Below are 25,986 nucleotides of genomic sequence, written 5' to 3'. Positions count from 1 at the left end.
GATTCAAATGCACTGAACTAGGCCATAATTGTTTAATACATTATTTAAAAATAAGCATACAATGACTTTGTAGTAAGTTATATCATAAATATTTTCTTCTACCAAGAGGAAAAAAATGAAACAAAATGTTTGGTATAACTGTTTAAAAAAACATGCACTGGAAAAATCTAGGATGTACACACTGCATGTTAGCATGGTTTGCATGGAAACCGGTAGGAGTTCCCTGCTTGTTGGGCTAGAAAGGAGGGGATTCCTGTGGAGTTCTGCAGTTCTGAGATTTAGGTTACCTCTGAGTACAGGCAGGAGACACGGGAAGAAAACAGAAGAAGAGGAGGAAAAGGAGGAAAAGGGAGGAGGGGGAGGGGGGAGGGAGGAAGAGGAAGAAGCAGAAACAGGAAGCTCCCAGTTCCATCTTCCTTCCTTCTCATTTTAGTTTCCTTCTGCACTCTGCCTGCTACCATTTTCCAGAGTCCTCAAAGGGCTGCTCCAGACACTGTGGCCTGTGTGTTGGGTTGCATTCAGTGGGAAAGAGGATGGAGTGTGTACCTGGAGCTCTAACCTCCCCATCAGTAGACTTCTGAGTGCTCATCCTTGAAAGCAGAGATATTTGGGGGACATTCACACAAACACTTTCTCAGTGGGCACTACAAAGCTGTGACAAGGTCTTGCATCTGCATCATTATGTGAATTATGATCTCCTAGGGTCAGAGAAAAATCACTTTTCAGTAAAAACAGAGCAATTTTCTTCAAGTTCTAATGAACGGCCAAGAAATTAACTGGCTAAATTACTTAAGCAATATGAGACATAGAAAGAAATGGAGAGCAGAAGACAGACGGAGAGGCTTCTGAAAGAGACAGACCACTCCAGAAGGGTTCAAACCAGTGAGCCTTTGGTTACTAAAAACCAGGTTCCCCCAGTATGTTTTTTTTGTTTGTTTGTTTTTTTGCGGTACACGGGCCTCTCACTGTTGTGGCCTCTCCCGTTGTGGAGCACAGGCTCCGGACGCGCAGGCTCAGCGGCCATGGCTCACGAGCCCAGCCGCTCCACAGCATGTGGGATCTTCCCGGACCGGGGCACGAACCCGTGTCCCCTGCATCGGCAGGCGGACTCTCAACCACTGCGCCACCAGGGAAGAGCCCCCCCACCCCCGTATGTTTTCAAGGCTGAATACACAGTGCTCTGATGATAGGCTGTTCACCACCATTCAGTTTGCAGATGGCCTCACGCACTTGCCTTTTCTCTTAAGTGCATCTGAAAAGTGGGGACATTCACTGTGCTTCATCCCCTTCTGGCAGGAGAGGGAGAACCTAGAACCCAAACTCATCAAATAATGCTGCACGAATCAATGGCTTTGGTATAACTTGGAGGAAGGGCTGAAAGTGAGTGCTAAAGAGCAGAAATGCTATTTAATAGAATCCTTGAGTCTTACCAATGCTTCATCTTACAGCAGCCCTGAAAAATCAGCGAGGCAGGTCTTAACTCTGTCCTGGGTCCCCCGGCTGTTCAGTTTGGGAGCTGGAATGGGTCCCAAGTCCTCTGACTCCACGTATGTATTATCTGCAAACTGCACACTACCTGTACACTGCCAGCGCCTCCCCAAGCCTGCATAAACCAAGAACCGGATACACATGAAGCAACCTTGCTCTGAGCAGCCTAGGTTCCTTACAAAGGTAACGTCATGCCATCATGCCCCATACCAACCACCAGGAACAGTCAGATGTCTCTCAGTGGACCTGTCCTCATTCATGCATTCAATGAATCTAGCTACTACCACCAGGGCAAATAACTTCTTGTCTTGTTCCAGAAGAAAAGTCTTCCTCCAAAACAGAAAATGCACTACCATCCATGGCATGTAAAGAAAGCTGTTCTTCAACACCCAGACCACAGGTCAGATCCGCTAAGGGAATCAAGCATCAGGGGACAGCAGGATCAGTGGAATCCCCATCAATCCATGTCCTGCGCAGCCTGCAACTGGGAAACACACGCTACGTGCTGCAGTCCCCGCCTCAACTTCAACTCCCAAACAAAAGCAGCAAAACTATGCCACTTCCTGAATTTCAACAGGCACACGGCCCTTCTAACCAGTGATGGACACTTAAGAACTAATTTGAGCCATGAAATGTCCTTGAGCATGACCTTGAAGACTGAGGGGAAGATGGTGTGTTGCTAAGTTTGATGAATGTTTTAGATTTCACAGCAGCAGTGAGAGGTTCAAAACTGCCCCTTATAATTTCTCTGACCTTCTGTGATACATATATACCATGAAGATGTGGTACATATCTACAATGGAATATTACTCAGCCATAAAAAGGAATGAAATTGGGTCATTTGTAGAGATATGGATGGACCTAGAGTCTGTCATACAAAGCGAAGTAAGTCAGAAAGAGAAAAACAAATATCGTATATTAATGCATATGTGTGGAATCTAGAAAAATAGTACAGATGAACCTATTTCCAGGGCAGGAATAGAGACTCAGATGTAGAGGATGGACGTGTGGACACAGTGGGGCAAGGGGAGGGTGGGTGGGAGGAATTGGGAGATCAGGTTTGACATAAATACACTACCATGTGTAAAACAGCTAGCTAGTGGGAACCTGCTGTATAGCACTGGGAGCTCAGTTCAGTGCTCTGTGATGACCTAGATGGGTGGGATTGGAGGTGGGGAGGGAGGTCCAAGAGGGAGGGGCTATATGTATACATATAGCTGATTCACTTCATTGTGCAGCAGAAACCAACACAACACTGTAAAGCAATTATATGCCAATTAAAAAAAAAACTGTCCCTTATAATTTCTCATACCTTTTTGTGACTGTCGATTGAGGAGTAAAAAAAAAACAACAAAAAGGAATGTAGGGTCGTTTGTACATAATAAAATATTACATTTTGTTTGTACAGAGATTCCAACTTTTTAACAGAGTTTTCCTGTCAATTGGCTCATTGTAGCCTCACAAGCCTGTCAGCTGGTTAGCGTATGTGTAATTATATCCATTTTACAGATAAGCAAATAGAGGCGCTATTTTTCTATTTCACAGTGGCTCAGTTGGGATCAGATCCAAATGTCTTACCTCTCACTAAAGGATCTTGCCTTTTGGTTCCCTGGAAAGAGCAGCTATTGGTGCAAACACTTCTCCAAATAACAAAGGCTGGACAATGTCTCCAGGTTCACTTTTTTTGTTGTTTTTGTCATGTTAATGAAATTGAAACCACTTTACATAAATCATTTAAATATAGTTGAACGGTTTAAAAATTTTATTCATTATTCACTAAAGATCTATTTTTCGTAAGTGTTTTTTCCATTAAATCAAATTTCCCCATCTCTAAAAAAGTTATTTCCATGGGTATCTTTCACAAACAAATTACACATTTTCCACCTTCTTGAGCAAGGTGTTTTCAGTTTGATCTTAACTTTCCTTGCTTTATGTTGTGCTGCGTAGGAGGGATGCTCCAAAGACCTCTAAGCTTATGTCATAAGAACAACAATGAGGATAAATCCAGCCGCAAGCCCCCGTTTTGGGTTAACCATCCAGGTGGCTCTGGACAAACCATTTTACCCATTCTAGCTTCAGTTCTCTCATCTGTAAAATGGCGAGAATACCACCACCTCATCCTCAACCCTCACTGCCAAAGGGAGGTAATGTTTATAAAAGTGGTTGCTCAAAAATTATAAAGCGCTATACAAATATCAGACCACATTACAATGATCAAGTTAGGCCCATGTTTTGGGTGAGGAGTTCCTTAAGTGAGAACTCAATGCTTAGCAGCCAAGAAGTGAAATTCTCCTTAAATACACAGCCCTCACGGATGTTCACCTGTGATCACTTTTATGAATTCTTCCTCACTTTTATGAATTCATTTCATTCCTGGGAAGATTTAGTTTCATCCGCAAATATTATATCCATCTCAAATGATCTGAAGTAGGGAGATTTCCCTATACACATCCTCTTAGAACTCAGATATACAACCTTAAAAACATTTTTCCCTCCACTGAGCTCTGAGGGATTTGGCTCTCCACACTGCTCCATTATCCAATGTATCCACGAGTTCCTATACCAGGCAGGCTTTTTTTTTTCATGGGGAGGGGTCTCTAAATAATCATCAGTAATAAAGCACTCATCCCCTACCAGCCTCCCTTTCCCCCAGTAAAAACGTAAAAATGTTTTCATGGCCTTTAGTAAGGAGACTTACCAAAGCCCTCATAAAATCTTAAAGATCAGCTATGGATTTCCATTTACCCAGATACTTATTTGTCACATTAAAGAAATCCAGTATTTCAGTCAGGCAAGATTTCCCTTTAACAAAAATTATATCTGAGAGATTCTGTAGCCTACCTGGTCATGAGGTGAAAATTGAAAAAAAAATTCCCTCAAATTTTTGCTTTGAAAATGTGTAAATCTAAAGAAGAGAATAATGAACATCCTTAGACTCATCAATTATCAATATTTTGCCACATTTGCTTCTCCTTCTTCTCCCACTTTTTTTTCCTGGGCCATTTGAGATTTAAGTTGAATACATTATGACACTTTACCCTTAAGTGTACAAACAAGGACATTTTCTTCTATAATCACACTCACGAAATTTAACAATGATAGAATACTATCATGGTTAATAGACATCCTTATTCAGACTCCCCCATAGTCTCAACAATGTCCTGTATAGCTTTCCCCCCAGAATCTAGGATTCAATCAGAGGAGACATATTGAGGGTACTTGTCATACTCTTAATTTTTCTTAGTCTACTAGTTTCTCAGTCCTTTTTTTTTTTTAAATGACACTGACATTTTATTTTAAAGAGTCCAGTCTAGTTTTTTTATATCAAGAGCATGTCCCTCCATTTGGCTTTTATCTGACTGTTTCCTTATGTTTAAACTCAGGTTAAATGTTATTGGCAGGAATATACAGAAATGATGTGTCCTACCCAGTGCATCAGATCAAAAAGCATCCGATATCATTTGTTCTGCTGCTGGTTTGATCACTTGGCTGCCAGAGTGTCTGCCAGATTTCTCCTCCGAACACACACCTTTGCCCCTTTATTATTAACAAGCAGTTTGTGACTTTTTGAAACTATATAAATATTATGGTGCCCCACCTTTCACCCAGTGGCTTTAGCATCTGTTGATGATTCTTGCTTGAATTATTACTACAGTGGTTGCAAAATGGTGATTTTCTATTTCTAATATTTCTTTTATATCTAGCAGTTAATTTTTTCTCCACCAGCACTAATTTTTAAAATGTTTCTTATTAACGTATTATAATTAATTACTGTCATATTTCATTGTGGTGCTCCAATTGTCTCACACGTGGCCAGTGGGAGCCTCTCAAGCAGGACAGTATGGCTTCTGAATGGAACCCACCGGCCTGCAGTGTCTGGGAAGCTCTGGAACCTTCCTCAGGACAAAAGTCCTGCTGTCCATCTGCCTGTACTCTGACACAGTGGATCACGCTTCGTGTAGAGTCATATAGCGTCACCTCCGAGGCTCTTCGGATTTCTTCAGTGAATGCTTTTTCACCCTGGTGACCTCTTCACACTAGATGGCTGCTGCCGTGTAGGAAACCTCTGTCACCTTCCCAGTGTCTGCCCTGGTCTAGGCATTCCTCATCTCTAAACTTGAAACACCGCACAAAAGCAGCCTCATCTGCCTCCCTCGTGTGAAGTACCAAGAACAGAGACGCGGCCGAACTTCTTGCCTCTGCCACTTAGTACCTGCGAGACAACAGGCAAGTCAAGCATCTCTGGACCAACTGCAACTTCCTCCCACTCATGACTGTGAGACTTCAATGAAAAAACATTGAGAATCATACCTGGCACGAAACAGGTAGACGTAATTTAGCACCGCTCGAAGTCTACCTCCCCTCCTCTCTCCCAAACAGCTTACTTTCTGTATCACTGGAGAGATGGCTTTCTAAGAGACAGATGTGATCACATCCTATTCACTGCTCCAACCTTTCCTGGCTTCCTGTGGCCAGACTCCTTAGAAGGGTGACCAGATCCCTTAAAACCTGCCCACAACGTGCCTCTCTGGCTTTCTCTCTGCCACTCAGCCCACAGGACCACATGACCAGGAGTATCTAACTTTACCTGCGCCTTCAGACTTCCTTTCACACCCTTTCTGTTCTCTCCCTTTAACTCCACTTGGCAAACACCTACTCATCCTTTTCAGACTTGGCTTGGACGGCACCTCCTCAGTGCAGCCAACACTCCCAGCAAAGTTTGCCACCTTCTTCTCTGCTTCCATGGCAACTGAGCACCTCACGCCTATTACAGTGAAGGCTGTAGTCAGAGAATAATCTTATGTGTTACATGTCTGTCACAGCTTCTGGATGCCCATTTGTCTTACGTATTTGTGTATCCTCAAAATTCACCCCACGCAAGACAGGTCCTCTAGAAATGTTTATTCAGAAGTAAGCAATCCGCTTGTTTGTGAAAAGAAGTCACATCTATAATCTCCCTGCCTCGCAATCCCTGTCTCCCTGGAGACTTCCCATAAATAAGAAAACCATATAGAAAGTTTATAAAATCATGTAAAAATGCATATAACAAATGTTAACTGTAAAGACACAGGAACAACTGCACAAAAAGCATGATCAGAACGATGTAAGAAAAATACACATAAAGAACTAATAAATATACTGAAACAGGAGCAGTAGATAGAACCATGAATGTAAAAATTTTCCTTTTTACATTTTTGCAATGTGTCTATAATGAATGTAGAGTTTCTTTAAGATGGGGAAAAAATAACCTTTTTTTAAGACAGAAAGAAGTGACTTAGTACATTTTTCTTTTTTCTTTTTCTTTTTTTTCTCATTCCTGAAAAGGGAAGAGAACAGTGGAGAGAAAAATGGGAAAGTGAAGAAGAGACTTGGGATGGGGAAGGTTACCGGAAATTATAAAGCAAGAAATTTTTTAAAAAATGAGAATGAACAAAATGATAAGAAACTGGGAGGCAAGCAGAAAATTAGGTAAAATCAAGCACTGACAATTTAAATTCCACACGATTCAACAGGATGACATGAAGCTATTTCGGTAACAGAACACAAGCCATATTCTGAAATGCTGATAAGGTTAGCAGGAGCTAATCAGAACATCAACATTTGTCAGCGAGGAGGGCAGCTTTTGAGCACTCAAGCTGTTACCTAAGAAAGTAGGAAAGAACTTAAAAAGGTTATAAAATCCTAAAAAGCAGTGAGTCTTGTGCCTTGTAAGACTGAACACATGCCAGTAAAGAGACCCTTGAGACTGAGGATTACTACATCACAGCTTAGCATCGAATTGAAGGAGGTGCTTTGATCTTTCTAATGCGTTCAATGCAAAAAAACTGACAGTGGCAGGAAAAAACACGGAAGTCTTTCCGTTATTATATTTGTATTTTATTGTTCCACTGAACAATTAATCTCAGATGTCCAATTAATCTCAGCCTTGTCCGACAGTGGGCTATGTTCAAGTATGCTGGATGGAAAAATAAAAAGACACGTTTTTGAAGTTCAAGAAAATCATTCCACTGAAAACACCATGTCAGATTAATGCGTTAGCCAGCTAAGTACCCAGGATGTAACGTAACTCTCTCGTTTTGAAGGTTTTCAAATCTAAGGTCACCATGGAGACCAAAAACCAGAACCAACATGAATCTCACTTTAATGCTTAGGTATTAGATTAACTCAAGTGATTATTAAAATGAGAGTTGAAAACAGCATAAGTTATTCCTTCTCTTCCAATAACATTAGTGTATCTGTGTTATCTGGGGCAGGTTTTTTTTGTTTCTTTTTTTTTCTTGTGGAGTTCGCTAAAAAAACAACAACAAAAATTTCTTACATAAAGCTTAGGACATAGAAGAATTCTCAAATGTTTCTGCCTTTTTTATTTTAAAAAACTGAATCCTAAAAAGTTAGAACAAGATGACAAGAAGGTGTTTTCTGGTTGGGACACATGCTCCTTGGAGAAAAGCTGTGTTGAGATTAACAAGGGGTAATCAAGGTTGCACTAACTTGGCAGCCTCGTAAGCCCACCACGCACACCCACTGGGATACAGGACTAGTGCTTCCCAGAAGCTTCTGTTCCAGGAACTGAATGCTTCCTTCCCTTCTCACGCCCCAGCAGCTCATCTCTGTTGCAGGAGCATCTGATGACAGGCCCCCTTCTCTTCTCACCTCATCATTTCACATGACGATTACTTCTCTAAGCCATGACATTTTGTGAAGTAAAGAGTACACTGCCATCAAGTGAATGAACACTAGGAACAATTTTCTTAATTACTACTGCATACCTGTTGAAACATTTTTCTTAGAAGCCATGCGTTTTGAATACTGGTGTTAAGGGAAGAATTAAGTATACTAATTATGGGGCTTTGCATGTTGGCAGAACCAAGTTTAGGTTCACGTGCCCATGTTAAACAAAGTCGTATTCTAAAGCTCAACTCTCTTCCCTTGGAGTTTAATGATGACTGATAACCATAAGAATATCCACCAACCAACAGGCCTTAGATGGTGTCTCAAGTCAGGGGATAACCAATTCTGGAAGCATCGTACGTTAACGTCCTGTCTCTGGCCTTTTCATCCATACCAACAGCTTTAACACCACCGAGAATATGATGAATCACAAATATTTAATTTCTAGCGCTGATTTTTCCCTCAATTTCAGATGTAGACTGCTAGTTAGCCTGGACACCACCACTTAGATATCTCACAAGTACCTCAGACTCTATTTGTTTAATCTGAAGTCATTAACTCCGTTTTCCTCCTTACCTTATAATTATGCCAGTGGTAAAAGCCAGTTGCCTTTGAAATCCTTCCTTTCTCTCCTTATTCCCTATATCAAATGTATTGCTAAGCTGTACTGATTCAGCCACTTAAATATTGCTCAAATCTGTCTCCACTTCTCTTATCCCTACGGCCAGCAGCTTAGCTTAAGGTCCTTATATCACAGCATTTTCCACATTATATAAGATGAAAGTTCGGATGAGGTGGTCTTAAAGCACTTTCCACAAAGGCAGGGGCTTCTACTCTGCTCACCCCCTTGCACTCCAGTACCTCAGACACAGCAGGTGGTTAATGCACGTTAAATACATTTTCTCTGGATGAATAAGAGTCTAGGCGTTAAGGCGTGATGGCCACACCAAGCTTTCTTATTTCTGTACAGCATCTTACATCTACAGAGCCCTGTGTATTTACTGCCTTCTTTCACTCTCGCAACTCCTTAAGATGGTATGAAAAGTGCCATAAACCCTGTCTTGCCAACAAAGGGACTGCGGCTCTGAGAAGTTAAATGCAACTTCTGCACAGCTAGCAAGTGCTGGATGACATCATCCTCACTCTGACCTCAGTGTTCTTTCCACTACTGGGTAGGTTTGTATTTTTACAGGGTAATGAGTCCCCTCTCGGTGCAATGGTTCAGAGAGAGTTTGATCAAGATTTGGTGGCGAGGATATTGCGACACTGGACTGGATGACTTTCAGTAAGGTTCCTTTCCGTTTTGACTAACCAAGCCCTGGGTAGGGCTCTAAGGTAGGCAGAGGTGGTCTCTGGGATCTCTCTCGAGCACTATCTCTCGCTCCCTTCTGACACTGTTCCCCAGTGCAGTGTTCTGCCCCTTGTCTGACCTCTCAGTTTCTTAAGTTTGATCTCCAAGAGGCAGCACTGAGCCTTCAAGACCTTTTCCAAGTCTTCTGTCTAGCTTCAGAAATCATTCTGTCTTACTTGTGAAGTGTTCTTGCCAAAGAAATTAGAACAACTGAATCAAGTCTCCAGAGCCAACTTTCTATTTAGAGGAAATATGGAGGAGAGAGGAAGAAGTTAATTGACACTAGAAAGACGCAAACAGATAAGTCCAGAATGTGGGATATTCTACAGGACAACTGCTCTGATCTCTGTAAGTTACTGATGGGGTTTACAAAAAGGGGGTGGGGGGACTTCCCTGGCGGTCCAACAGTTCAGACTTCAAGCTCCCACTGCAGGGGGCACAGGTTCGATCCCGCATGCCAGAAAAAATAAACGAGGGGTGGGGAGGAGAGAAGGAACTGCTCTAGAATGTAGAGACTTAACAGACAGAACAACTAAATGTAATATAAAGACTGTGGATCCTAATTTATACAAACCAACTGTTTTTTTTAAAAAGGCATTTTTTAAGACAATCAAGATATTCCACGAGTTGGTAATTGCCAATACCAAAGAATTACTGTTAATTGTGCCGAATGTACCAACAGCGGTAAAGTTATGAGATAAAATGTCCAAAGTTTTTAGATGCATATTAAGTATGTAGCAATGAAATAACATTGTCTGGGGTTTGCTTTAAGATACTTCAAAAGAAAAACAGAAGATAAGATGAAGCAAATGTAGTAAATCTTGGTAACTACTGAGTCTGGGTGCTGGCACACGGTGGTTCCTTATACTGGTTTCTCTCTGGAATACAGCTGAAAAATTTCAGAACCAAAAACTGTTTTTTTGAACCCATTCTTCCAAGAACTCTGTTCTACAAAAGAATCAGATTTAGTGAGCTTTTACTAATAATTTTTGCTAACATTTTACCCCCTCCTGTATACTTTACTTTAAAGATTCTAATTTCCAGAAGACTGTCACAGAAAGATGGCCCTAGTCGGGGTTTCCGGCAGCATGATAAATGAGTGACACACTGGGGTCTGGTTTTGCATACTGTCCCTGCCATTACCTCTGTCTTTACCAAGAAAACCCACACGCTATAGTTAGCTATGGGATCCTGATTGGATGTGCTGATGACTCAAGCTGACTCTGTAAGTGCCAATACTAACCAAGTGTGGGGGTGCCGGCAACTGGGTGGAGCTGCAGAGGTCCTAAGAAGAAACAAGGCTGGAACCAGATCAGGGAGAAAGGCCACACACACAGCACGACCCCTTGATGCTGGGTCCATCTTCAACATGGGCTGGACCAGATCCCACATCTACCTAAACTGGTATGACATGTTCCTTGGTGGAGAAACTTCCCAGGCACAGACTTTTTTAAGAACCGAACTACTACTGAGAACACACTTGCTTATCAAGCCAGCCTCCCAGCAGGAGTCTACATCACTGGGTCCTCAGTGACAACAAGGTATTTCGTCTAAGTCAGGAGCTGTAGGCAAGTGCCTGAGAGCTTTCATAGAGGATAAAGAAGATGTGAGGCTGGCTTTCTTTGGAAGGGCTGAAGAAAGAGCAAGGAGATGCAGAGAGGCAGGATTGCTGATGGAGATGAGTAGAACCTTGGGATCATTCATTCCTTATGACGAATTCTCCAGTTACGGAAATAGACTGTAGCAAAAACAGAAAGAGGGCAGAAACAAACTAGCTACCTCTCTGAGCACGTATGTAAGTCTAGGAAGGAAGGGGACCACAGTAAGCAAGCAACCTAAAGAGATCCAGAATTTCAAATGATAAAGACACCACTTTAAAAATCCCTCTTCCGGGGCTTCCCTGATGGCGCAGTGGTTGGGAGTCCGCCTGCCAATGCAGGGGACACGGGTTCATGCCCCGGTACGGGAGGATCCCACATGCCGCGGAGCGGCTGGGCCCGTGAGCCATGGCCGCTGAGCCTGTGCGTCTGGAGCCTGTGCTCTGCAACGGGAGAGGCCACAACAGTGAGAGGCCCACGTACCGAAAAAAAAAAAAAATCCCTCTTCCAAGGGACTGGATTCTTCAGCCCTCTTCCAAGGTTCTATCAGAGAGAATGTCTCTTCTGGAAGTAACAAAAGTACAAATGGATGAAATTGAAAGGATGTTTCACTAGCACAAGTGCGATGTGAAGAAATGATTCCAAACACACAGCATTCCATTTTTTCTCCCACCCAAATCGAGGAAATGAGCTTCTTCTACTTCTTATTACATTAAAAAGCTTTAATGTAGGTAGACATTTTTAAAACTAAATCTCCTGTTAATTATTTCATAAAATTCCGATGATCTCCCCAGTTGAAATTATTCCAAGGCAAAAGTTGGGGTATGGAGTATTACGTGAATCTGATGGAAAGGTAGAGACAATAGAAGAGGAATAAAGTTTATTTTAAAGAAAAGCTTCTATGCTACTAGAGAAGATCAATACAGCAAGATGTCCCGCCAGGGAGGAGAGATCTTGTTTGGGTGGGTGGAGGGTGCAAAGGGACAGGAATAGTGTCTCTAGCTCTGCTGTTACGGATTCCCACTGTAGGGATTAATAGAAAGAAGGAAAAAATATCATTTGAAACAGAACCTTCCATCTAAGAGAGGGAAAACGCATATAAAAGCTTCTGGATCTGTATCAAGGGAGCGAATGATATTTTAAAAGTATGGCAGGAAACCAAAGAGCTATGCCCACACACAAAGCTTAACTGCTTCCATCACACTAACTAGACCACATATTTCCCCAGCTGCGAAGCACTGGGGTTTGGGAATTTTAAGAAGGGTGGGGCCACCTAGCTGTATTGCTTAGTAACGTTCCCAGATGAAGGCAAAGGGACTTGATTCTATTCTAAAGAAATTTTTACCTTTGGCCTACATCAAAGGACCCCTGGGCAAGATGAGAAACAAACAAAAAGGGAAATTACAGCAAGGAATGGTTTACCTTCGGAGAGCAGTTGAAATGCATACCGGGTACTGGGAGTGTAGTTACATACATTGTAATACACCGATACAGGTACAGCGTGCCAACTATGCAGAAAAATCTTCTGCTAATAATAGACCTAGAAAAAGGGAAAAACAGGGCAGACACTCAGTCATGAAATTTCGCAGGTTCATTTACTTCAAGTTTTCAATGACCCAACAATACAAACAAACCCCAAAACTACCTGAGAGATTGAAATCAGAATTTTATAACTAGAGCTAAGAGCAGATTAAGGTGAGGATTTTGAGAATGATTCTGTTTTTTCTTTTTAAATATTAACTTTAAGGCCAGAGGAGTTTAAAACACTCTATATTGCTATTAATTGGGCTTCCTGAGGCCTTAAACGTGAGTTGACATTCAACTGATGTACAAGTAGGGCCTATTCTGATGGGTCAGAGCTGACTCAGTACCTGTGGTTAAACATTTAGAGAGTGTCTTTTCTGTCATAAAAAAGATGTTCAGAAAATTACAATGACATTAAAATGAGAATTCAAAACTTTTCTGGCATTTAATGAGCCAAAGACATTAAACCACTATACTTGTACATCCCAGAAACTGATTATCTTAGCAGATCTCCAAGGTAGCACGATGCCAAGAAAAGAGCCTGTCTCAGTGATAGCATCCAACCTCTCTCTGCTAACTATGTGGCCTTGGGATAGACTACTGACATCTCTGAGTCTCAGTTTCCTAATCTGTAAACCAGAAATAAGAACATTAGAAATAATGTACGGAAAATCCCTGCCATCCATGCACAGTGGCAGTCAACAAATGTATACATTTTGTGGATGAATCACAAAATACGCAAGAATTAGAATCACACATCTTTTCCATTTCAAGTTTATTGGTGGTTCTAATGAAATTATTAGATATGTATATGTGAACATGTATATTGAGTTTCATAACTTCTCCTGATAGCAATTTCCACATAGGTTTGGCTTTAACTAGATTAAGTTGTACAAACTTAAGTGTATCCTTGAACAAGAATGTTCCTTCCCTTCTAATTCTACCTGTTCTATCTTGTTCTACCACAGGCCAGAATCACAGTCCTGTGGGTCTCCTCCTCTTCAACCTTGAGGGGTTCAAATTTTTCCTTGGCCCAGGGCAACCTGACATAAATAAACACACATTTTTTAGAAACAGTGAACAGGCTTTCCTCTGAGGATACTGAACATTCACTCTATAATTGTACAATGTGCCTCTATTTTTATGCAGGATGGACATTCCTACTGGAGGAGAATTTGTATCGTTTGTATTTTTTAACAAGAGGAATGAAGTGATATGTCACCTGTGTGATTAGAAATTAATTTAAAAATAACCCACATAACTGTATTAGTATTTCATTCATAACTACACAGTTCATGTAAGGTCCTTAGGTTGTACGGGTAGAGCCTGGGTGTTGTGCCTCTTTACCCAGATTTTAGAAACTGGGTCAAAACTGCTTACCACAGAGAATGTCTCATTTTCTCTTATTGAAGCTGTGCTTGCCACCTCCAAGGGCAAGAATTTATTCAGCATAAAGCTGTCTTTTATAAAGGTATGTGCCTCTAATTTCACTTGATGAAAAGCACAGTATAATTAAACAATATAAAGAGGGACAATACTAGAGAATATTACTAGACTATAAATGTCTTACCAAAATAACTTGAAATACCCGCGTGAATTTTACATTGTAAGACACGATGATCATTTTTCTCAAAAAGAAAATGCCCTCTCTCACCATCCTGTTCAAACAAACAGAAATTACTTGCCATTTTACTTGAACTATACGAAAAACATCTACAACAGAAAACTGTTAAGTCTATTTAGATATGTTAATCTCTTTAGATGAAGAGAAATAAAATGACTCCTATCACTCCATTTTGGGAAAGATTACTATCTTAAATCCCTTTGCCTGATGGTTTCATGGTGCACATAAGATACACACACGCACACACAAACACCAGTAACTATTTCCATATCTCAAACTTGAGTCACATTTGAGAAGCAGTGAAAAGACTTAGGATTACCTGAGAATGAGGTATATGAAAAAATGATAATGGATGAGAAAAGACAAATTCTTTAACAAAAAATACTTTAAAAGTATCAAACATTAAAGATTCAGTCACATTTACTCTTTGACTTGAAGTGAAAAAGTCAAATGATTTTATCAATGTGACTCCATCAGTATTCACATGGTGACAAGCTGGAAGTGACTATTAATAAGAATCTTCTGATCTTTGGTATTAATCTTTTTGAAAGCAAGCTTAGAATATCTTCAATGTATAATTTTAAACAAGAATCTCCTACCATAAACTTTAAAAAGCAGGATATAAAAGTGTTTCAAAAACTTGTATCCTGTTAAGGTATTCTTCCTTAATCAAACAATTTCACACATTAGAATTCTTTCTTACTTAAGTTTAAAAGTTCAAGATGTGCTTTAAAGAAAAAAGGTTTAAAGTAGTTAAAAATGTAACAAGACAACAAAAAAGCCACAGAGGAAACATTAATGAGGTATTTCCAGAGATTAAGCAAATGCCAAGGACAATATACACATTATAATTCTCAGAACCACAATGCTGTTCTTCTCACATGGGATATATCTCTCCTTTCACGTTGGAAAGAAGCCTGTTTCCTATCTGCTTGCACTCTGCAATGACTATCACGTCACAGACGCTTGTACTTGGTCACGATTATTCTTCTCTCAAGTATTTGAGTAATAGGCTCATTACTACTTGCTCTGACAGAAAAGAAAAACACTGTTAAATTAAAAAAAAAGAAAGGTAGTGGCTTAGTGGCTTATATTTTTTTCTAAGTCCCATGTAAAAGGTCTGCAATATAATGCAAGAGGAAGGAAACTGTCCATTCTTCATTATTGTTAAATTCGATAAGGAAATATGAATAAAAGTGTTAATATTTTACAGATAATCATTAAGACTTGTTAGAATGGTATGTTATGTTAGGTCCAGGATAACTTTATTAAACATTCTACTATCCCTACTTAAGGAGGAAAAAGTACACAGAACCTGATTAATTACTACCAAATACAGGCTTAAAACAGCAGTACTGCTTTGTTTCTGGCATTTGATACAATGGTCTAAAATTCTAAAGAAAAAACGATGAAAGAAATGAATATACTGGAAAGTAAAATTAAAATACTGGGAAGTTCTTTTGTTTCCCGCAAGTTGTCTCTTTCTGAGCTGTAGCCAGAAGACGCACAATTCTTTCAGTGTTCAGACCTGCTCTGCCAGCTCTTGAAACAAACAGGTCCTGAGACATAGCAGTGGAACTAAGCAACAATCTCAAAGTAGGAGGCGATAAACACGGGGGACAGCACATGTATCTGGACCAGGATCAGGGAGGCCCACATCTCTGGAGCAATCACGGAGGCCAGTGCGCAGTTCAGGTCCCTCCAGTATATGCCACAGACACAAGGCGTCTCCAGCTTATCTTCACACAGATGCTGGCTCTACCTTTAGCAAAGGCTCGCGTGATGATTTGAATCATCTCAATTAACTTCTTTGGAAATTGGCTTCCTCGCCAGCAAAACGGTATCTTTCTTAATGATTCAGAGAAATGCTACTGAGGAATTTCCCCAGACTGTTATTAACAGTAACTAGGGTTTTGCCAAATTCCTCCTCTACGCCAAGCTCTGTGTCATTTAATTCTTAAAATAACCTGCAATGAAAGGCTATGATCCTTATTTTACAGATGGGGAAATTGCAGTTTCAGAGAGTCTAAGGTGAAATATAAATACATTACACAAGACAAAAAGATTCAGGAAATGGCTTCAAATTGTGTAAGAAAGCCCAATTTCATTTTGAGACTACACTGTTGTGTACCAAGCGATGAGCCAACATCCGATCACATTTAAGCTACATATCAAAATCCACTTAACTCAGATTTTTCACTTAGTGTTTTATGTCATATTTATGTCATATTTGTCATATTTATGTCATATTTCGTATTGACCCAGACCTCTACAAAATAAGCACTTCTGACAGTTATTTAATGATAACCATGTTAGTTATTAAAGTACTGAAAAAAATCCTTCTAGGTATCCAGAAGGAAACTGTCCATTCTTCATTATCGTTTGCACATTCCGTGCCCAGTTAGATATGCTTTACGTCCCCCCCAGTGTTTGGTCACTCATTCTGAAATGTCATCCACTTCTCAACATTCTATCTCGCCTGAACTTCCACTATGACCTTTGACCTAGTGTCCCTAATTCCACTTGTGCCTCCCTAAAATCCTTTCTACAAAGAGCAGCCAGAATCATCCTTTGTTTGAAACAGTTACACAGAGTATGTCCTTTAAAACCCTCCAGTAGTTGCCAGCTATATTTTGAATAAAATCCAAATCCTTTGCCAAGCCCGTGAGGCCCTGGATGATCTGGCCTGCCTCTCTCTAAGCTCACCTCCCACTGCTCTCCCCGCCATTCCTCAACTCCAGTCCGATGCCCTTCGTGCAACTGAACACATCACCGCAAGTCCCTCCTGCCTTAGGTAGGATCTCTGTGCCAGCCATTCCCTCTGCCTGGACCCCTGGAACATGCCTGTCACTCAGGTCTCTGAGAGGCCACCTGCTCTAAAGAAGGTGCCTGGTGCCAGCCTCCATTTTACTTTCTTCACGGCCTCCCACTCCCACTCCCACATTCTGCTGAAGCTACCTCCAAAGAGTTTCTTAAATCTGTTTTCCTCCCTTTAGTTCCTTGCTACTAGTCCGTGGATTCCCTGGATTACGACAACTGCTCAACATGACCCCAAGCTACCTTAACTGTTTTACCTTGCAGACCTGAATTCCACTGCCCTGGGCAAAACAAGCCCCACTCATCCGTTCCCTAAAACCCTAGTTTCTTGCTTTTGCCAGCAAATCTCTTTCCCTGGCCTCTCCTGTTACTCTATCCACCTACCTCAAATACCACCTCTGCATGAAGCCTCCTACATGTTCCCAACTGGGCAGAGCTACTTCATCCTCCAAATCACTTCAGAACTTGTTTTGTATTTTACGGTATCTTTAATAGTAAGATTGGCATCACCATTACCAACAGAGGCCCTCATTCCTTCTGTTAGAGGAAAAGCTCTTAAAGAAAGCTGCTCCTTACTTATGTTTTAGTCCCAGTGAGACTCATGACGGTACCGGTAATATGGGCAACACCTGCGGTTCTATGCTTAACAGCTTCACTTTTTACTCCCTCTGACAGTGCTTTCCTGCTTCTTCCCATAAATGTTTGTCCTTTAAACTCTTTAATTTATCTGCCAGAATGAACCTCTGCTGATGCTCACCAGTCCTTCACCTTGCATCATTTCTGCACTTATATTTTAAGTGATGACACCTGCCAAGATGGCGGCATTCATCCAAGTAAGGACTGTGAGTCCTACCATCTTCCTCCCTTGCCTCCCCCGTCTCCTCATTGCCCTGTCTGGGCTTTCTACCCATCACAGGAGTCTCAACTGCTCCAGATGGTGAATCATGAAAACCCAGGGCTTAATTCGGTACTTTAAGAAGGAAAATCCCAAGGAAAGGGTTGTAAAACAAAAAGGAAGGAATAAATGCTGTAGAGTAAACAGAAAAGTAAAAACATATGCTCTCCCGGGAGATCCAGACTCGCCTAGTACTTCCAGGGTGTGCACACAGGAGGATGGCAGTTCATGAATCAGGAGAACGAGAGGGACCCATGTACCCGGCCCAGAAATGTGTGTGTACACGCACAGTGCCTCTTTGCCTTAAAAAAATCCAACTCAAAGAGAGTTCTGCATCTTTGGTATTAACTACGTTAACCACATTCCTGTTTAGCATATACTATTTTACAGAAGGAAGAAGTAAGATGTAAAGAGTTTAAGTACTAGCCTGGGGCCAGAGCGTCAGTCAATGAGACAGCCACAACAAAACCCAGGTCTCCAGATTTTCAATTAGTTCCTCTTTTCACTAATGAAATTGTCAAGTTAAAAGAAAAAAAAAAAAAAAAAAGGTAGTGGCTTATATTTTTTTCTAAGTCCCATGTAAAAGGTCTGCAATATAATGCAAGAATTAAGTTCAGGAAATGATCCATACTAGTTTAGGGAATTTGCAAAGAACAGATCATATTATAAAATTGTCCCCACTTAAGCCATCTTTTTTTAAAAAATATTATTTCCTGAGTTAAATATAGATTGTAACATAAAGAAAAAATGTTACGCTATAAGATATGAAAGACATCAATATGATCTACTTGAGTTATGAAGAGTTAAAGTATCCTCCAGAAACTGCTGCATACGTAAGTACCAAACAAAAGAAGTTACATTTCTTGTCAGTATTTTAGGCTATTAACAAAAATAGTATGTGTGCATATATACATATGTGTGTGTATATATAATACAAATATGTATGTGTACACATAACACAAATACGTATATGTATACAGATCTTTCTTCATTCCTTCCCTTCATCAAAACTTACCTTGAATCACATTCTTAAGGCTTGTTCAGTCACAGCGGGCAGAACTCAACAATGAATGTTTGCTCTTAAGCTAAAGGATTACTCTTAAAAGTAACATTTTCTTTTTAACAGGGGGTTGGATTCTAAAAACATAATAAGCACATACTTCACCAGCAATGGCTAACATCTACTGAATTCTAGGCACAGTAATCATCATAGTGCAATACTCAATTAATGTTAGCTGCTGCTATTATTATTTATGTATTCTCATAACAAATATATATATATATATATATATATATATATATATATATATATATATGCTAGGCATTATTCTGGGCACTGGAAATACAGCAGTGAACAGAATGGACAAAAAGCCTGCCCTGTGGTACTTATATTCTAGGGGCAGAGGCAGGCAATAAACAAGATAGATGATATACAGTATGTTAGGTAAGTGCTAAAGGCTAAAATGAAGCAAAAGTGTCATTGGAGGATGGGAGGTTACAATTTGGGGCTAAGTTGATCAGGGATGGTGTCCCTGTATATGAGAGGGTTAACCATGAGGACATCTGGGGAAGAAGATTCCAAACAGAGGCTAGTATGTGTGGGTGTTGGCAGAGGGGTCAGGGAGCAAAGTGCATGAGGACACGAGGTCTGGAGGGACCTCCTTGGTCACCATAAGGACCTCTGACCTAAAAACTGTATGAGGGGACTTCCCTGGTGGCACAGTGGTTAAGAACCCACCTGCCAATGCAGGTGAAACAGGTTCGAGCCCTGATCCGGGAAGATCCCACATGCCATGGAGCAACTAAGCCTGTGAGCCACAACTACTGAGCCTACGCTCTAGAGCCTGCAAGCCACAACTACTGAAGCCCACGCGCCTAGAGCCCTGCTCCGCAACGAGAAGCCACGGCAATGAGAAACCCGCGCATTGCAACGAAGAGTAGCCCCCGCTCGCCACAACTAGAGAAAGCCTGCGCGCAGCAACAAAGACCCAACGCAGCCAAAAATAAATAAAATTTAAGAAAAAGTAAAACTGAAACTAATTATTAAAAAAACAAAACAAAACTGTATGAAGTGGGAGAAGAGTGACATACACCAGCTTACTGTACAGTGACACATTCTGTCTGCCGAGTTGACAAGTGACTTAAGGGAAACAAGAATGGAAACAGAGAGACCAGTAGGAAGCTCCTGCAACAACCCAGGTAAGAGATGACGCTGGTTAGACCCAGGGCAACAACAGAGGTGGCGAGAAGTGGTGGGATTAACAGACCAGATGTGGGGTGGAAGCAAATACCAACAACAAAACCGAGGCGTTTGGCCTGAGAATGGGGCAGGACAGAGATGCCATTTACTAAGATGGGGACGGGGGCGGGGCAGGCTTGGGAACCAGGAGGACGCCAAGGACTCAGTTAAGTGTTTTATACACATTATCTGACTCCATCCACACAACAACGTTGACATAAGACACTATTTTATTGTCCCCATTTTGTAGTGAGGAAACAACGCTACTATAAGTAGTTAAGTGATTTGACCAAATTCACCTCAGTTAGTAGGTGGCTGTAGGGATAAGATGATCACAAACCAGTAAGATTTACAGTATAACTGAATGCTTAACTACCATTACCATGATACAAACAGGTTGAGGGGGGACATATGTGATGACTTCTAAATAAGAGCATGAATACTTAGACAGACATCCCTGGTGGTTTTTTAAGAGAAGAGGGAAAGAGAGGATCCCTGGGAACACTGTAAAATACAAGGCAAATGTGATACTACTTAAAAATACACACCTATGTAGATTACACCTATATGAGCATACAGAAAAATATGAAAAGGAATATGAAACCAGATGTTAGCATTATTTATCTCAGGCAACATAAGTAAATTTTTTTCTTTTTGTTTATCTTCTAATTGGCCTACAGGCAAGATACACTACTTAGTTTTTCCTTTAATGTCATAAATAAAAATTAACTCATGAAAACTAATTTATTGCACCAATTTTTTTTGTGTGCTTTCTCTCCCTTTTATCCTAAGTCTCAGTTTAAAAAGCCTCTTATAATATTTATGTTAACTTAAAACCTAAATTGCTGGAATTACTGAATTTAGTTTCCCTACAATTCCTAGGGTTTAGGCTAGTATTTAGGTCTTGAGACCTAAACTGGTAAAAATTAGAAGAGGTGAAAGCTGGTAAGACCATCTGTGAGCTAACAAAGTGAGAATGAGAAGTGAGGTAGAGCCTGGAACCGAATCTAGTGCCTAGAGTGACTGTCCTTCCCCACTCCAAGGAGGGCGAGCAGAGGCCTGCAAAAGCCTAGGACACCCAGATTACACGGGAAGATAATGGGACAGGGAAGGCCTCAGGAAGGAAAACAGGATCTTAACCCCGGGCTCTGCTGCCCAGGGTCAGAATCAAGGGGAGAAAACTTGCTAGAAACAGCAAGAAAAAGTCTAAGGTTGGGCGCGCCTGGTCAGCAGTCTTCAGTGGAAAAGCGTGACTGCATGGAGGCAGAGGGCATTTCCCAGACGCATGGTGAGTAGGGCCCATGCCACACCACACCTAGAAGGTCACAGGACAGCAGTCAAGTAGGACAGAACTCAGTACGCTTTCTACAAACTACTGTGGAACAGCCAAGTTGGGATAGCTTTCAGGTTTGGCAGGTCCACCCTGGGGCAAGTATGAATGTCTCCTGGATGGTCTATGACACATAAACCTTATTATCCAACACAGGACTACTCTGTTTTCATTCTATCTGTCCTCTGCATGTTGAATCTATGCTACTCTATCTGTTAAGAAAACACATTTCCAGAGGACAGATGCCTATTATACCAGGACACTATGAGGCTGGATTTATACCGAAAAGCCTTCAATCCTCAAAATATTCTGTGTGGCATCTCGGGCAAGTCAACAGCTTTTCTGTGTCTCAGGTATCTTCACTGAGACAAGAGAACACACTGCTTAAAGAGTTGATTGGATGAAATGACAGTGCATGTAAAAAAAAAAAAAATTCTCGTTACTCAACTGTTTGGAATCTGCCGTTTAAACAGGGCAATAATGATTTTTGACAACATGGATGAAAAGGAACAGAAGAAAACAGACTTTGAGTAAGTATATAATAGATGCAGGTACATGTGTAGAGAGTGAGGAAAGGAAGGGAAGGGACGATCCATGAGCTCGTAACTTGCTTTATGGCTGGAGAGGAATATGACAGTCTGTCAGCCAATTAAATAATGTGCTAGATGCCCCCAAAGCAATAACATGAGGGAATTTTTGTCCTCATGAGTGTCATACTTTAGGATAGAGTCTGGACAACACACACTTTAAAAACCTGAGATGTTACTGTGAAAACAAACAAAAATTCCCCAGGAGATAACCTCTATGTAGCTTTGTTTTGCTCACTGCTACATCCCTAGCACCAGTCTTCAATAATTCTTGACAAATTACTAAATGTAAAGACGCCCTGAAGTTCCATTAGAGACCAGCCTAGCCTAGTGGTCCACAACGTACCGTCGATTTCTAATGAAGTGAAACAGCCTTAAAAAAAAGGCTCTTCTGGAACTTGGAAAATAAACTCTATTGAAGGGACCTGCTTCATCTCAAATGCTCTACATCAACAGCTTTTAAGAACGTAACTTAGTCACAACCATCAGAGACTTAAAAACAATTGAAAAAAGGTTGACAGTAACTGTGGTCATAAACTACCTTGGGGAGTAGAAGAGGAAAGAGATAAGTACTTTGATCCAATCAACTTAATGTGAAAAGAAACACTGATGGAATCAAACTGGGGTAAAATGAAAGATAAATGTTAGTGGAGAGTCTAGCCTGTTGAATAAGACACAAAAGAAACAAACAAAAAAATCAAATTAGCACCTGACAGCAGCAGTTGCCAATCAGCACAAGGCTTCTGTCCTTGGAAATTACATTCCATTCACAGGAGAGAGGCAAATACTGTAGATAAACCTTCTTCTGTTGGCAGACACCCTCCCAACAGATAAGGCCTCCAAACCCAGGGCATTTACCAAAGGGTAAAATACAAAGTAAGTCTTTTCCAAAGTGGTCTCCCAACATAAAAAACGTACTGCTGCCAAACACCTAAAAATCCACTGCAGTACTCTCAGAGTGTAATCCTGGGAAAGCCACACTGGAAAACCGTATCTGTTCCTTCCTTCGGGATCAAGGAAGCCCCCAGAAACAGTTCCGAATAGAGATGTCAAGTCTTAAGCAGGATCTGCCAACAGCACTTCCTTCTCTAGTTCCTTTCCTTTTGGTGTGAGATCAGTTTTCAAAGAACCTACTTGGTGACCATTCTACCACTCTCTCCATAACTCTATACAACTGTTTATGCCAGAATGTTCTACTCCATGCCCCAAATGCCTCAACCACAAAGCTCTTTCAACTCCACCCCACATCCCAACTACCCAATGGCTCCTTTTCTTTTTTCTTCAAATCTTTACACCACCAGTGGATCAATATATCCTGCAATATTTAATTCATCGCTTTACTATCTACCCTCACTCCCCACCTGACTTGTGCTACTCCTTTTAGGCAAATATCTGATCTAAAAGCAGCCATGACAGAAAACAAATATACGCATCACCTGACTTTGCTCTGAAGCAAAATATATTCAAGCAACGTTGAGGGAGCTCTCAAATTAGTGATTTCTATCTCAATCTATGGTTCATTCCTCATTAAATTTCAAATAAAATTCAGAGATTCACAGAGAGACCCCAAAACCCTGTATGAGATACTGTAACAGAAGTCAGCCCTGTGGCTATAAAAGATGAAGGAGTTCTAAATGTAACAGAAGCCACAGCTTCTAGGAAGTTTATCCCTTCCCCACAGCCCAGCACAAAATGTATTCATTGGCCAAACGTGAGTCTAAGTCGCGGTCATCTTCCAACTGGACCATTTGTAATGGCATCCTAACACCCATCCCCCGCCTTCCACTCTTGCTTCCCTATTCTCTAAACGGCAGCCAGACGGCTTCTTTTAAAATACCAATCTGTTGACATCATTCTCCCCTAATGACATCATCACACTTGGAACAAAAATTCTGCCTCTTTTTCCACAGCCCACGATGTCATCCATACCTCCCTGACCCCGTGTCACTGCTTCCTCCCAGCTCGCTTGGCCACACAGGCCCGTGGCTATTCCCCAGGTAAACCTCAGAGACTCTGTACTTGCTGTGCCTCCTGTCTTGACTGCTCCTGCCCCAAACACCTACTTGGTACACCCCCATTTGATTCGGGTGTCTGCTCAACTGTCACCTCATTAGAGGACTTTCCTGATCACCCAATCTAAAATACCACCTCCTCCCCACTATCCCCAACACTTTCTAACCCTTTAGACTGCTTTATTTTCCTCCATTTCTCTTATCACTGCCTGGTATTATATATTCATTTGTTCAGGACTGTTACACCCTGGTCAGAATACAAGCTGATGTGAGAACATCAGGGGCCTCTGCTCACTGCAGCACCCCCAGGGTCTACCACAGTGCCTGGCACACAGTAGGTTCTCAGTGAATACAAGTTGAATGAATGAATGAATTTTAAACAAGCACTTTCTATGTGCCAGACTCTGTATCAGGCAGTGGGATATAAAGATGAATGACAAAAAGGATCTGGTCTTTTCCCTTGGGGAACTTAAAAGTGTAGCAATGAAGGAGATACACACACAATGAATAGAATGGACTGTGATATGAGCTTGAAGTGTTCAAGGAAAACCGTGGAGTAGAGTAGCTGGAGATGAGGTCGAACAGCCTGGGGTCAGATTATGAAGGACCCTAGGCTTCAGGCTAAGGAACTGGGCCTCCATCTGAGCACCCGCTATTCATCACTAAGTAGGAATGGAAAGAGGTAATGAATCTGAAATTAGAATGGACAGAACTTAGTGGCTATTTATATGAAAGGAACCGAGAAGTTCTAGGTTTCTAGGAAATGTCACTGCCCACATCGGAGGAAGAACAAGTTGAAAGAAAAAAATGACAAATCTGGTTTTAGAAAAGTTGAGTTTGAGGTACCTATGACCACCATACTAAGTCATAGTGCTTTCTCGAGTGGCTAGAAAATTCTTGGCTTGGAAATTCTGCCACCCTGCTCCTTGGCCTTCTTCTTGGTGGGCGTTTACAACGTCCTAATAGCGCTGAGCCACCTGTATCACATTTGGGTGCCATCGTGTCAGCTACGATATAGCCATGCATGGAAAGTCCCTACCAAATCTGTCCCTTTAACATATTCTTTAATCACACTTTCTTAAAACAAGGGATACCTGTTTTGCAGTGAAGTCTGACACAAATGCAGAGATTTCCCAGGAATTTTTCCTAGTCAGTGGCTTGAAAGTCCAATTCTAAATGGGGAGACAACATTATTTACAATTTTAAAAATCAAAAAGTTGTCAAGGACAGGCATTGTTGTTGCTTTCCAACTTCACGACGTTATGGAAGCCCCATGCGGACCTATGTATATATCAGCATATGTACATATAGACATGAGGGGGAGATGTTAAGAATGAGAGGACGCAAAAAAAATTTAAGTACAAAAAACAAAACTTATGTTTAACAGTAAAGGACAACTGTATACAGCATAAGGATAGAACCAAATGTCACAATGTCATAAATTCGGGCACCCATGTTTGCTAGCACCTTGAACATCTGGCTGAAGGGTTTGCTGTCAGGAGATGTTGCTCAAATTCCGGCATATCATTTCTCAATAAGTCATCCTCTACAGTTTCAGCCCCTGATTCTTCTCTAAAAAGTAGAAGATAAAGAAGCAAGAAGGAATAGGCTGATTTTTTAAGGCTCCAAGACTCTTAAAGTCAAAGTAAAATTAAAATGTCCCTTTGGAAATTACTGATCAGGCAGGTTTAATTCCTAGGAGGTCTGGACATACTCCTAAGTAGCAAACTTCCTGGTGGAGGTTGGGGAGAGGGGTCAAGTGTCAGAAGAGTCAAGCACAAAATGAGAGGTTGTCACTTTAAAACAGAATATTCCATAACCAGAAGGATCCATTTTCCCAACATACCTA

General features: G+C 41.1%; 1 protein-coding gene across 4 annotated transcripts in view; it reads right to left on the bottom strand.

Moving 5' to 3' along the window:
* Window positions 1-25,986, bottom strand: part of SGMS1 (sphingomyelin synthase 1) — a 291,776-nt gene that overhangs the window by 8,950 nt on the left and 256,840 nt on the right. For all 4 annotated transcript variants that reach the window (XM_079901027.1, XM_079901029.1, XM_079901028.1 and 1 more), the window contains one exon: window positions 12,532-12,649. In XM_079901027.1, the coding sequence (XP_079757153.1) occupies window positions 12,532-12,649 (118 nt within the window). The remainder of the gene's footprint in view (window positions 1-12,531; window positions 12,650-25,986) is intronic.

Source organism: Stenella coeruleoalba, assembly GCF_951394435.1.
Source record: "Stenella coeruleoalba genome assembly, chromosome: 16".
NCBI lineage: Eukaryota > Metazoa > Chordata > Mammalia > Artiodactyla > Delphinidae > Stenella > Stenella coeruleoalba.
The sequence above is the reverse complement of the archived record's forward strand: the minus strand, read 5'-3'. Positions and strand labels throughout refer to the sequence as shown.